The 14,627-nt window shown below is 50.7% G+C and overlaps 1 protein-coding gene across 1 annotated transcript in view; it reads left to right on the top strand.

The window, feature by feature from the left end:
- The window catches only part of LOC132574377 (alkaline phosphatase-like), a 54,440-nt gene extending 43,511 nt beyond the window's left edge, over nucleotides 1-10,929 (top strand). The window contains exons 10-11 of the mRNA XM_060242740.1: nucleotides 2,264-2,380; nucleotides 10,637-10,929. Coding sequence (XP_060098723.1) covers nucleotides 2,264-2,380; nucleotides 10,637-10,929 — 410 coding nt within the window. The remainder of the gene's footprint in view (nucleotides 1-2,263; nucleotides 2,381-10,636) is intronic.
- Nucleotides 10,930-14,627: the final 3,698 nt, after the last annotated feature.

Raw genomic sequence — 14,627 nt, 5'->3', positions numbered from 1 at the left:
GGCTCTCACAGCAGCTGCCCTTTCAAGGACAACCTCTACCAGAGCTATGGCTGACCCAAGGCCATGCTAGCAGGTGCAAGTGGAGGAGTGGGGAATCAAACCCAGTTCTCCCAGATAAGAGTCCGCACACTTAACCACTACACCAAACTGGCTCTCCAGTTTGTGGCTAATAGCCACCGATGGATCTCTGCTCCATATGTTGATCCAATCCCCTTTTGAATTTGTCTGTGCTTGTAGCTGCCACCACCTCCAGTGGCAGTGTGTCAAGAGTCACTCCATCTTGTTCCTCATCATGTGTATTCAGTTGTAGAATGCTATGCTGTGCTTCAATGCTATGCTGTGCTTGCTATGTCTTTGATATAACTGTAACTTGTTGCTTACCTGGAGGGAGGATGGCATGTCTGGGAATTGGCTTGTTGCTAGGTAACGAAGGTCAAAGAGCTGGAGGAGATGAGAGCCATGAACTGATAGTGGGCACCTGCGGTGATGGGAGCTTAGCAAAACCCCCTCACAAAACCCCCGCTTTTGCTTGGCGCGCTTTGGCTTGAATCGTAACGATCAGGTCAGTTCCGACAATGCATACATATGCCCATGAAGCTGGAATAAAGTTCTTGAACGTCAACTGTCTTTTCCTTGACTCTGGGTCTGACACAGTGAATTTCATGTGTTAATTACCCTTTGGGTGAAGGACTTCCTTTTATCTGTTCTAACCCGACTGCTCAGCGATTTCATTGAGTGCCCACGAGTTCTCGTATTGTAAGAAAGGGAGAAAAGTGTGTCTTTCTCTATCATCTCTATCCCATGAATAATCTCTCATGTCACCCCCGCAGTCGACGTTTCTCCAAGCTGAAGAGCCCCAAGTGTTTTAACCTTCCTTCCTAGGGAAAGTGTTCCAAACCTTGAATCATTCTAGTTGCCCTTTTCTGGACTTTTCCCAATGCTATAATATCTTTTTTGAGGTGCGGTGACCAGAATTGTATACAGTGTTCCAAATGAAGCCGCCCCATCGCTTTATACAGGGGCATTGTGATTCTGGCGAATTTGATTGGGGCAGGGCTTTTTTTGTAGCCGGAACTCCTTTGCATCCTGATCTGATGTAGTCCACCCTAATGCAGCCCCAAACCAGGGCCTTTTTTTTTGTAGGAGCTCCTTTGCCTATTAGGCCAACCCCCCTGATGTAGCCAATCCTCCAAGAGCTTACAGTTGGCCCTATACTAACTGCCCTGTAAGCTTTTGGAGGATTGGCTACATCAGAGGGTGTGGCCTAATAAGCAAAGGAGTTCCTGCTACCCAAAAAAAAAAAGCCCTGGCAAGCCCTGAACATGTGGTTCTAATGGCAATCATTTCCCCAGAAAGCACTTTCCAGGGGCCACCTACTTTGGAGGGCCATAACTTAAGACCCCGTCAATTCAATCCTCACCATACTTGGCGGGCAGGTAGAGGAGAGTTGACCAGAGATCCCCTGTGAGTTTGGTGTCTCTGGCTTGTACAGGATCCGTTCTACTGAGTCACAGACCTCATGACCCAAACTGGTTTGTTCAGCTGCTAAAAGTTAAAAGCCCTGTGTGGAAACAATAGTGACATCAGAGGGTGTGGCCTAATATGCAAATAGGTTCCTCCTGGGCTTTTCTACAAAAAAGCCTTGTGTAGAAACAATGGTGACATCAGAGGGTGTGGCCTAATATGCAAATAGGTTCCTCCTGGGCTTTTCTACCAAAAAGCTTTGTGTGGAAACAATGGTGACATCGGAGGATGTGGCCTAATATGCAAATGAGTTCCTGCTGCTCTTTTCTACAAAAAAGCCTTGTGTGGAAACAATGGTGACATCAGAGGGTGTGGCCTAATATGCAAATTGGTTCCTGCTGAGCTTTCCTACAAGAAAGTCTTGTGTGGAAACAATGGTGACGTCAGAGGGTGTGGCCTAATATGCAAATTGGTTCCTGCTGAGCTTTCCTACAAGAAAGCCCTGTGTGGAAACAATGGCGCTGACGGGGTGTGTGGCCTAATATGCAAATGAGTTCCTGATGGGCTTTTTTCCACAAAAAAAGACCTCTTTGAAACAATGGTGGCATCAGGGGGGTGTAGCCTAATATGCAAATGAGTCCCCGCTGAACTTCCTCTACAAAAAAAAGCCCCGTTTGCAATGCAGTTCTTTTAACATAGTAATAAAAGCCCATGAAGTCCACACCCCCGGCACCTCCAGGTAACTTCAGCACAACTGACTTGACTCAAGATGAAGCCGTCCCTTTGTGTCTCTCGGCAGGTCTGGCGCCCAAAAGTGCCAAGGACAAGCGGCCGTACACCAGCATCCTCTACGGGAACGGGCCCGGCTACTCCGTCAGGAATGGCAAACGGCAAGATGTTCGCTCCGTTGACTTAGGTGAGAATTTCCTTCCCCGCCCCTCCTCCCACCTGTCTGGTTTCATGGGTTCGTCCCCTGGGCAAGTGCCGAGTTGGTACCGACCCATGGGGTGACATCACATCACCACGTTTTCTTGGCAGACTTTTTCTTAGCGAGTAGTTTGCTGTCGCCTTCCCCAGTCATCTACACTTTACCCCCCGCAAGCTGGGTACACGTTTTATTTGTTTGTTTAAGGAGCCCTGTGGCGCAGAGTGGTAATGCTGGAGTACTGCAGTCCAAGCTCTGCTCACGAACTGAGTTTGATCCCGGCGGAAGCTGGGTTCAGGTCGTGGGCTCAAGACTGACTCAGCCTTCCACCCTTCCGAGGTTGGTCAAATGAGTACCTGGCTTGCTGGAGGGAAAGTGTAGATCAGGGGTGGCCAACGGTAGCTCTCTAGATGGTTTTTTTTGCCTACAACTCCCATCAGCCCCAGCCAGCATGGCCAATGGCTAAGGCTGGTGGGAGTTGTAGGCAAAAAAACATCTGGCGAGCTACCATTGGCCGCCCCTGGTGTAGATGACTGGGGAAGGAAATGGCAAACCACCCCATTAAAAAAGTCTGCCGTGAAAACGTCATGATGCGATGTCACCCCAGAGTCGGAAATGACTGGTGCTTGCCCGGGGGACTGCCTATTTATTTATTATTTCTACTTGTATCTCGCCCTCCCCGCAAATTGGCTCAGGGTGGCTTTAAGAAGAAGGATCGGCGCTTGTTTCCCACTTTTCATGACCGATAGGAGTATCAAAGTAGGTTATAATCATTTTCCCCTCCTCTCCACACAACAAACACCCTGTAAGATAGGTGGGGCAGAGAGAACGTGACTAACCCGGGGTCACCCAGCAGGTTTCATGGGTGAAAGACAAGGGAATCAAACTCAGTTGCGCTCCAGATTTGAGTCCATTGCTCTTCCCCGCTACGCCATGGAAGGATGGAAGGCTGAGTCAACCTTGAGCCAGCGACTTGAACCCAGCTTCCACCAGGATCGAACTCGGGTCGTGAGCAGAGCTTGGACTGCAGTACTGCAGCTTTACCACTCTGTGCATTACAAGCATATAATGGAGAATGGCCAGAAACCAGTCTCTGTGCTTGATCCACTTTTTCCTCCGGTAAATAGGTCCAGCGGGTTTTTATAGCAGTAGAAAAGAGCCAGAGTCGGGGAACACCTTAAAGACTAACGAAATTTGTGGCAGAGGATGGAGCTTTCAAAAGTCACTGCTCACTTCTTCAGGTTTTTTTAATTGCTCAAAAACCTGCTGGACCTGTTTGACAAAAGAAATACACATGTACCCTGGAATAAGGGCCTGGAGAAAAAATGTCCTGTCTCATTAACAAGAGGCTCAGTGTGTGGAAATGGGAAGTTGAAGTTTTTCAAGGCGATAGATTCAGGTGGGTAGCTGCGTTGGTCTGAAGCGGCAGGACAGAGTTCGAGTCCAGCGGCCCCTTTAAGACCAACAAAGTTGAAGAAGAAGAAGACCGCAGATTTATATCTTATACTTATACTGCCTTATACTGAATCAGACCCTCCTGGGTCCATCAGTTAGTCTTGTCTACTCAGACTGGCAGTGGCTCTCCAGGGTCTCAAGCTGAGGTTTTTCACACCTGTATGCCTGGACTCTTTTTAGTTGGAGATGCCGGGAACTGAACCTGGGACCTGGAACCTTCTGCTTACCAGGCAGATGCTCTACCACTGAGCCACTCTCCCTCCCCTTTCTCTCTGAATCAGAGTCTCAGAGTGGCTCACAATCTCCTTTATCTCCTTCCCCCACAACAGACACCCTGTGAGGTAGGTGGGGCTGAGAGAGCTCTGACAGAAGCTGCCCTTTCAAGGACAACTCCTACGAGAGCTATGGCTGACCCAAGGCCATTCCAGCAGCTGCAAGTGGAGGAGTGGGGAATCAAACCTGGTTCTCTCAGATAACAGTCCACACACTTAACTACTACACCAAACTGGCTCTCTTAATTCCAGATATAAGCTTTTGTGTGCATGCACACTTTGTCAGATTCAAGGGGAGGTCTATAACATCATCTGGTAAATCAGGGGTCCCCAACCCCCGGTCCGTGGACCAGTAGCAGTCCGTGGCCTGTTAGCAAGTGGGCCGTGAGTAGTATAATTATTTCATGATATATTACAATGTAGTCATCATAATAAGACGATGACATTGGATTTATATCCTGCCCTCCACTCAAAATCTCGGAGTGGCTCACAATCTCCTTTATCTTCCTCCCCCACAACAGACACCCCGTGAGGTGGGTGGGGCTGAGAGAGCTCTGACAGAAGCTGCCCTTTCAAGGACAGCTCTGTGAGAGCTATGGCTGACCCAAGGCCATTCCAGCAGCTGCGAGTGGAGGGATGAGAAATCAAACCCAATTCTCGCCAGATAAGAGTCTACGCACTTCACTACACCAAAATAAAGTGCACATTTGTATCATCCTGAAACCATCACCCCTCATCCCCCGGTCTGTGGAAAAACTGTCTTCCACAAAACCGGTCCATGGGGCCAAAAAGGTTAGGGGCCACTGTGGAAAATCAACATATCCCCAAGTGGTGGAACTCGAGGGCAGCCAATGAAGCTGACGGGCGGCAGGTTCAGGACAGACAAAAGGAAAGACTTCTACCCACAGCAGCTGATTAAAATGTGAAATTTGCTGCGAGACGGTGTAGTGAAAGCCACAGGAATAAACAACTTTAAAAGGGGATTAGATGGATTCACGGAGGAGAGGCTGCTCGTTATCTCCGAATGCCAGCGCAAGAGACAACATCAGAGGAATGTCTCAACCTCTGAGCCCTGATTTTTTTTTTGTGGGGGGGTGGTATTTTTCTGTGCATGTGTATTCACCTGGAAGTCATGGTGACTTCTGGTGGCTGAACTTTACCGGGAGCATGGAGGATATTCGGAAAGGTGGCTGAATAAAGCTTCCCCCTGCCTCTTGACTTCTGGCATTCCAAGGAGGTCTCCCATCCAAGTACTTGCCAGAGTCAGCCTTGCTTAGCTTCTGATATCTGACAAGATCGGGCTTGCTTGGGCTATCCAGGTCAGAGCACCCTCTGTGCCCTGCTGTTGGCCCTCCAGTGGTTGGCCGCTGTGTGAGTCAGGATGCTGGACTACATGGGCTTCCACTGGTCTGATCCAGCAGGGCTCTTCTGATGCTCTTCTGAAGGCCTCAGCCTCTCTGCCTGTTGTTGGCCCTCCAGAGGAACTGGTCAGCCATTGTGTGACGCTGGATGCTGGACTAGATGGGCCCTCACTGGTCTGATCCAGCGGGGCTCTTCTGATGTTCTTAGGAAGGCCTCGGCCCTCTGCCTGTTGTTGGCCCTCCAGAGGAACTGGTTGTCCACTGTGTGAGACAGGATGCTGGACTAGATGGACCTTCACTGGTCTGATCCAGCAGGGCTCTTCTGATGTCCTTATGAAGGCCTCGGCCTCTCTGCCCTGTTGTTGGCCCTCCAGAGGAACTGGCTGGCCCCTGTGTGAGACAGGATGTTGGACTAGATGGACCTTCACTGGTCTGATCCAGCAGGGCTCTTCTGATGTTCTTATGAAGGCCTCGGCCTCTCTGCCCTGTTGCTGTCCTTCCAGAGAAACTGGTTGGCCACTGTGTTAGAGAGAATGCTGGACTGGATGGACCCTCACTGGTCTGATCCAGCAGGGCTCTTCTGATGGTCTTACAGAGTGTACCTGGGAAAGGGAGGGTATTAATGCCATAGCCCACCAAAGCATCGCTTTTCTCCAGGGGAACTGATTTGTGTCCCCTGGAGAACAGTTGCAATAGCAGAGCTGGCTTACTGTACTTCCATGCCTGTCTCTTCTCTGTCAAGTTTGTCACTTCCTTGGGCTTTCCTGCAGACAGCTCACACCCTCCCAAGGCCTTAAGAAAGAACCAGGGCTCTCTTCGCCATTGTTGGCGCTAATCGGCTTAGCAAAACCAAAGAGAATGAGGTTATCAGCCTTTATTGCTGTTGTCGTCTCTGTAGATTTATTGAGTTTTGCACAATCACATCTCGGCCTGCCCTTCCGGCATTGCATGGACTTTCCACCCTCCTGCTCAACGGCTGTGTTTCCTCATAATTTGATATATAAATACCTGCCTACTGAGGGGGCCCATTAAATATAACTGATGAAACAGGTTCTAGTTAGGGTTGCCCACTTCCTGGTGACACTGGGAGAGCCAGTTTGGTGTCGTGGTGAAGTGGGCGGACTCTTATCTGGTTTCATTTCCTGCTCCTTCGCTTACAGCTGCTGGAATGGCCTCGGGTCAGCCACAGCTCTCGTTCGAGTTGTCTTTGAAAGGGCCGTTTCTGTGAGAGCTCTCTCAGTCCTACCCGCCTCACAGGGTGTCCGTTGTGGGGGAGGAAGGGAAAGGAGATTGTGAGCTGCTCTGAGACTCTTCGGAGTGGAGGGTGGGATATAAATTCAATATCTTCATCTACCTCACTGGGTGTCTGTTGTGGGGGAGGAAGGGAAAGGAGATTGTGAGCCACTCTGAGACTCTTCGGAGTGGAGGGCGGGATATAAATCCAATATCTTCATCTACCTCACAGGGTGTCTGTTGTGGGGGAGGAAGGGAAAAGAGATTATGAGCCGCTCTGAGACTCTTCGGAGTGGAGGGTGGGATATAAATCCAATATCTTCATCTACCTCACAGGGTGTCTGTTGTGGGGGAGGAAGGGAAAGGAGATTGTGAGGCGCTCTGAGACTCTTCGGAGTGGAGGGCGGGATATAAATCCTTATTTTCATCTACCTCACAGGGTGTCTGTTGTGGGGGAGGAAGGGAAAGGAGATTGTGAGCCGCTCTGAGACTCTTCGGAGTGGAGGGTGGGATATAAATCCGATATCTTCATCTACCTCACAGGGTGTCTGTTGTGGGGGAGGAAGGTGAAGGAGATTGTGAGCTGCTCTGAGACTCTTCAGAGTGGAGGGTGGGATATAAATCCAATATCTTCATCTACCTCACAGGGTGTCTGTTGTGAGGGAGGGAGGGAGGGAAAGGAGATTGTGAGCTGCTCTGAGACTCTTCAGAGTGGAGGGCGGGATATAAATCCAATATCTTCATCTACCTCACAGGGTGTCTGTTGTGGGGGAGGAAGGGAAAGGAGATTGTGAGCCGCTCTGAGACTCTTCGGAGTGGAGGGCGGGATATAAATCCAATATCTTCATCTACCTCACAGGGTGTCTGTTGTGGGGGAAGAAGGTAAAGGAGATTGTGAGCCGCTCAGAGTTTCTGATTCAGAGAGAAGAGCGGGGTATAAATCTGCAGTTGTCTTCTTCTTCGGTGACATCAGAGGAAGGCCTCTGCCTGTGTGCCCTGATATTGGACCTTGTCATGATCCTACGCCTAGTGTGCCCTACAGGCTCCAGGGAAGCCTGTATTAGAGGAGCAACCGGGCCTACATTTCCCAGGATCGGGTGGGCAGAAGTTTTGGAGGGAAAACTTGTCCAATGAAGAACAGAGGGATGGGGTCTGAGAGGAAAGAATAAAAAGGCTAGCTAGAGAAAGAGAAGGTTCTCTCTAGAAAGGCTGAGGTGGAGAGAGGCTGCAGCAGGAGAGTTCTCTCATCCAAAGAAGGGTGGGTGAGTTGAAAGCTGAAGGAGGGAGCGTGTAGTTAGTCGTGCCAGGGCTTTTATTTTCTTTGCACCACCGTGACCATTTTTCCCTTTCACTATTGCACTAATAATTTTACAACCAACTTGTTTGTTCTTGAGCACTTACAATAAACTTATTGTTGTTATTCTGCCTGAGCCCTCAGATCTCTTTGGTCACTGATAGAGGCACTTGTTGAGAAGGAGGTCGGAGGGGTCGGGTGGGTGCCCTGGGTCCTCCCAGATAGACCTGTACCTGAGTGGTGGCAGCCTGTAGAAGACCTCCTTGGTTCCCTACTTGTGACAGACCTCCACAGGAAACTGGTTGGCCACTGAGTGAGACAGCAGCTGGACTAGATGGACTGATCCAGCAGGGCTTCTCTGATGTTCTTATGGCCTAGACTGCCCTGTTGTTGGCCCTCCTGAGGAACTGGTTGGCCACTCTGTAGACAGGATGCTGGACTCGATGGACCCTCACTGGTCTGATCCAGCAGGGCTCTTCTGATGTTCTTATGAAGGCCTCAGCCTCTCTGCCCTGTTGTTGGCCCTCCAGAGGAACTGGTTGGCCCCTGTGTGAAACAGGATGCTGGACTAGATGGACCCTCACTGGTCTGATCCAGCAGGGCTCTTCTGATGTTCTCATAAAGGCCTCAGCCTCTCTGCCCTGTTGTTGGCCCTCCAGAGGAACAGGTTGGCCCCTGTGTGAGACAGGAAGCTGGACTAGATGGACCCTCACTGGTCTGATCCAGCAGGGCTCTTCTGATGTTCTCATAAAGGCCTCAGCCTCTCTGCCCTGTTGTTGGCCCTCCAAAGGAACTGGTTGGCCCCTGTGTGAAACAGGATGCTGGACTAGATGGACCCTCACTGGTCTGATCCAGGAGGGCTCTTCTGATGTTCTTATGAAGGCCTCAGCCTCTCTGCCCTGTTGTTGGCCCTCCAGATGAATTGGTTGGCACTGTGTGAGACAGGATGCTGAACTAGATGGACCTTCAGTGGTTTGATCCAGCAGGGCTCTTCTGATGTTCTTATGAAGGCCTCAGCCTCTCTGCCCTGTTGTTGGCCCTCCAGAGGAACAGGTTGGCCCCTGTGTGAGACAGGAAGCTGGACTAGATGGACCCTCACTGGTCTGATCCAGCAGGGCTCTTCTGATGTTCTCATAAAGGCCTCAGCCTCTCTGCCCTGTTGTTGGCCCTCAGAGGAATTTTTTGGCCACTGTGTGAAACAGGATGCTGGACTAGATGGACCCTCACTGGTCTGATCCAGGAGGGCTCTTCTGATGTTCTTATGAAGGCCTCAGCCTCTCTGCCCTGTTGTTGGCCCTCCAGATGAATTGGTTGGCCACTGTGTGAGACAGGATGCTGAACTAGATGGACCTTCACTGGTCTGATCCAGCAGGGCTCTTCTGATGTTCTTATGAAGGCCTCAGACTATCTGCCTTGTTTTTGGCCCTCCAGAGGAACTGGTTGGCCACTGTGTGAGACAGTGTCACGACTCAGGGGTGGTATTACCAATTGCTGCCACCACTCTGGGTTAAAGGTTCCCCTTGAGAAGGCCCAGAGTCCCCTCCCAAGCCCTTCAGGCCTCCTGTAGCTTAGGCCAAATAATAGGCGTGAGGACCAAGCAGGGTGAAGAACAACAAAAATGTTTTATTTTAAAAGAGAAGTTCAGTGCAACATAAACAAACAAGGTACATTAAAGAGTAAAGGGGTGAAGGGAAAATAAACAAAGGTCCTAACACATCTATCTTACAGTCCCTAACTGTCTCAGTCAGACCTGGGCCTACTCACCCTTCCTCACAGGGCAGGGGTCTCTCCCTGGCAGCAGCTCTTCTTCAACTCTGCCTCCTAGGAAAAAAACACCCACTTCCTGGGCTTGGCTTTTATATATTCTCTTCCCAGGCCCCACCCCTCTCTGGGCCTGTTTCCCTCCAAAACCCTTGCTACCCAATCAGAGGGACAGAGGGGATCCTGGGAGATGTAGGCTTTTCCCAGTAACTCCTAAGCAGGCTTTCCTGGGGCCTGCATGCCTCGCTACGCCCAGGATCATGACAGACAGGATGCTGGACTAGATGGACCCTCACTGGTCTGATCCAGCAGGGCTCTTCTGATGTCCTTATGAAGGCCTTACTCTCTCTGCCCTGTTGTTGGCCCTCCAGAGGAACTGGTTGTCCACTGTGTGAGATCGGATGCTGGACTAGATGGACCACTTGTCTGATCCAGCAGGGCTCTTATGTTCTTATGAAGGCCTCAGCCTCTCTGCCCTGTTGTTGGCCCTCCAGAGGAACTGATTGGCCACTCTGTGAGACAGGATGCTGGACTAGATGGACCTTCCCTGGTCTGAACCAGCAAGGCTCTTCTGTTGTTCCACTCCCCAAATCTCCAGGTATTCCCCACCTCACGGCTGGTGAGCCGAACAGTGCCCTTGACCAGTGTTCCCTCGAAGCTGAGGTAGCGTGAGCTAGCTCACAGATTTTTAGCCCACAGCTCATACCTTTTCCTCTTAGCTCAGGAAGGATGACCCCAGAGCACACTCATTTGTGTAGCAGCTCACCACTTTAATGTCAGTATTCTCACGGAGTAGAATTTTTGCTCACAAGGCTCTGCAGCGTAGAGGGAACATTGCCCTTGACTAAACTTCTCGCTCTTCCCCGCCTAGACGACAAGGACTACCGGCAGCAGGCAGCCGTGCCGCTGGAAACTGAGACCCACGGCGGTGAAGATGTCGCCATCATGGCCAGAGGACCCATGGCTCACCTTTTCCACGGCATCCAGGAGCAGAACTACGTTGCCCACGTAATGGCCTACGCAGGCTGCATCGAGCCCTATCACAAAGACCCAGAATGCCTGACACCGGATCAGCCATCGGGCGGCGCCGGCCTCTCCCGACACCCCTTTCTCCTTCTGCTGCCTTTATGGATATGCCTTTTGGTGCAGGAGAAGAGACGGTGACCCCTTTCCCGGGCTTGGGTCGGTTCTCTTCAAAAGCCCATCTGTGTGGCTCACAGAACATCCGGGGCTACTCTGCACACTCCCAAAGGGTCAACCAAACGGCATCGGTTCTTCTGTGTAATAGGGCTTTTCTTGTAGCAGGAACTCCTTTGCATCTGAGGCTACACACCCCTGATGTAGCCAACCCTCCAAGAGCTTAAAGTAGGGCCTGGAATAGGAGCCCCTGTAAGCTCTGTAAGAGCCCCCGTGGCGCAGACTGGTAAAGCTGCAGTACTGCAGTCGGAGCCCTCTGCTCACGACCTGAGTTCCTAGTGGAAGCTGGTTCAGGTAGCTGGCTCCATGTTGACTCAGCCTTCCATCCTCCCGAGGTCAGTAAAATGAGGACCCAGCTTGCTGCGGAGGGGGGGGGGGGAGGGGAGTGGAGATGACTAGGGGAGGCAAGGAAAGGAAAGGTCCCCTGCGCAAGCACTAGTCGTTGCCGACTCTGGGGTGACGTTGCTTTCACAACGTTTTCACAGCAGACTTTTTTTGAGGGGTGGTTTGCCATTGCCTTCCCCAGTCCTCTACACTTCCGCCCCCCCCCCCCCCCCCAGCAAGCTCTGGGCGCTCATTTTACCGACCTCGGAAGGAGGGAAGGCTGAGTCAACCTCGAGCCGGCTACCTGAACCCAGCTTTTGACGGGGTGGTTTGTCGTTGCCTTCCCCAGTCTTTTACACTTTCCCTCCAGCAAGCTGGGGACTCAACCACCTCGTCAAAAGTCTGCCGTGAAAACGTTGTGAAAGCAACGTCACCCCAGAGTCAGAAATGACTGGTGCTTGCACAGGGGACTACCTTGACCTTTAAGCTCTTCAGTAAAATGAGTCCCCAGCTTGCTGGGGGGGGGGGAAGTGGAGATGACTAGGGGAGGCAAGGAAAGGAAAAGTCCCCTGCGCAAGCGCTAGTCGTTGCCGACTCCGGGTGACGTTGCTTTCACAACGTTTTCACGGCAGACTTTTTTGAGGGGTGGTTTGCCATTGCCTTCCCCAGTCCTCTACGCTTTCCCCCCAGCAAGCTGGGCGCTCATTTTACGACCTCGGAAGGAGGGAAGGCCGAGTCAACCTCGAGCCGGCTACCTGAACCCAGCTTTTGACGGGGTGGTTTGCCGTTGCCTTCCCCAGTCCTTTTACACTTTCCCTCCAGCAAGCTGGGGACTCAACCACCCCCGTCAAAAGTCTGCCGTGAAAACGTTGTGAAAGCAACGTCACCCCAGAGTTGGAAACGACTGGTGCTTGCACAGGAGACTGCCTTGACCTTTAAGCTCTTGGAGGATTGGCTATATCAGAGGGGTGTGGCCTAATATGCCAAGGAGTTCCTGCTACCAAAAAAAAAAAAGCCCTGCGTGTATATAATGTAAAGCAGTTGCTAACAGCTTCAGGTCTCAGGGATATAAATAAACGGTGCTTTAATTTTCTACGTATTTGATGGGGAAAGGTGGTCAGATTTTGATTCCAAAATGCAGGTCTCTGTGTCGAGGATCCAGCAAGGAGGATCGCTGACAGGGAGACTTGGGGATAGGAAACAACCTTGCGAGGTAGTACTGTTTCCCACAGGGATTACTCGGAGAGCCAGTTTGGTATAGTGGCTAAGTGTGCAGACTCTTATCTGGGAGAACCAGGTTTGATTCCATGCTCCTCCACCTGCAGCTGCTGGAATGGCCTTGGGTCAGCCAGAGCTCTCTTATCTGAGAGAACCGGGTTTGATTCCCCACTCCTTCACTTGCAGCTGCCGGAATGGCCTTGGGTCAGTCATAGCTCTCTTATCTGGGAGAACAGGGTTTGATTCCCCACTCCTCCACTTGCAGCTTCAGGAATGGCCTTGGGTCAGCCATAGCTTTCTTATCTGGGAGAACAGGGTTTGATTCCCCACTCCTCCACTTGCAGCTTCAGGAATGGCCTTGGGTCAGCCATAGCTTTCTTATCTGGGGAGAACAGGGTTTGATTCCCACTCCTCCACTTGCAGCTTCAGGAATGGCCTTGGATTCAACCATAGCTCTCTTATCTGGGAGAACCGGGTTTGATTCCCACTCCTCCACTTGCAGCTGCTGGAATGCCCTTGGGTCAGCCAGAGCTCCCTTATCTGGGAGAACCGGGTTTGATTCCCCACTCCTTCACTTGCAGCTGCCGAATGGCCTTGGGTCAGCCCAGAGCTCTCTTATCTGGGAGAACAGGGTTTGAACTTGTGGATCTTCTAACAAAAATCAGTAATCTTTCATTGAAATCTGCCTCCGTTCCTGACGGACTGGAAGGTAGCAAATATAACCCCCATCTTTAAAAAGGGTTCCAGAGGAGATCTGGGAAATTACAGGCCAGTCAGTCTGACTTCAATACCGGGAAAGTTGGTAGAAACCATTATCAAGGACAGAATGAGTAGGAACGTTGATGAACACGCATTATTGAGGAAGACTCAGCATGGGTTCTGTAAGGGAAGATCTTGCCTCACTAACCTGTTACATTTCTTTGAGTGGGTGAACAAACATGTGGACAAAGGAGACCTGATAGATGTTGTTTACCTTGACTTCCAGAAAGCTTTTGATAAAGTTCCTCATCAAAGGCTCCTTAGAAAGCTTGAGAGTCATGGAGTAAAAGGACAGGTCCTCTTGTGGATCAAAAACTGGCTGAGTAATAGGAAGCAGAGAGTGAGTATAAATGGGCAGTCTCCACAGTGGAGGATGGTAAGCAGTGGGGTGCCGCAGGGCTCGGTACTGGGTCCCATTCTCTTTAACTTGTTCATAAATGATTTAGAGTTGGGAGTGAGCAGTGAAGTGGCCAAGTTTGCAGATGACACTAAATTGTTCAGGGGTGGTGAGAACCAGAGAGGATTGTGAGGAACTCCAAAGGGATCTGTTGAGGCTGGGTGAGTGGGCATCAACGTGGCAGATGCGGTTCAATGTGGCCAAGTGCAAAGTAATGCACATTGGGTCCAAGAATCCCAGCTACAAATACAAGTTGATGGGTGTGAACTGGCAGAGAATGACCAAGAGAGAGATCTTGGGGTTGTGGTAGATAACTCACTGAAAATGTCAAGACAGTATGCGTTTGCAATAAAAAAGGCCAATGCCATGCTGGGAATTATTAAGAAGGGAATTGAAAACAAATCAGCCAGTATCATAATGCCCCTGTATAAATCAATGGTGCGGTCTCATTTGAGTACTGTGTGCAGTTCTGGTCGCCGCACCTCAAAAAGGATATTATAGCATTGGAGAAAGTCCAGAAAAGGGCAACTAGAATGATTAAAGGGCTGGAACACTTTCCCTATGAAGAAAGGTTGAAACGCTTGGGGCTCTTTAGCTGGAGAAAGGTCAACTGTGGAGTGACATGATAGAGGTTTACAAGATAATGCATGGGATGGAGAAAGTAGAGAAAGAAGTACTTTTCTCCCTTTCTCACAATACAAGAACTCGTGGGCACTGTGTGACACAGAGTGTTGGTCTCGATGGGCCATTGGCCTCATCTAACATGGCTTCTCTTATGTTCTTATGATTCCCCACTCATCCACTTGCACCTGCTGGAATGGCCTTGGGTCAGCCAGAGCTCTCTTATCTGAGAGAACCGGGTTTGATTCCCCACTCCTTCACTTGCACCTGCTGGAATGGCCTTGGGTCAGCCAGAGAGCTCTCTTATCTGGGAGAACCGGGTTTGATTCCCCACTCCTCCACTTGC

The sequence above is a fragment of the Heteronotia binoei genome, chromosome 6 (assembly GCF_032191835.1).
Source record: "Heteronotia binoei isolate CCM8104 ecotype False Entrance Well chromosome 6, APGP_CSIRO_Hbin_v1, whole genome shotgun sequence".
NCBI lineage: Eukaryota > Metazoa > Chordata > Lepidosauria > Squamata > Gekkonidae > Heteronotia > Heteronotia binoei.
This window is presented reverse-complemented; position numbering and strand designations above follow the sequence as displayed.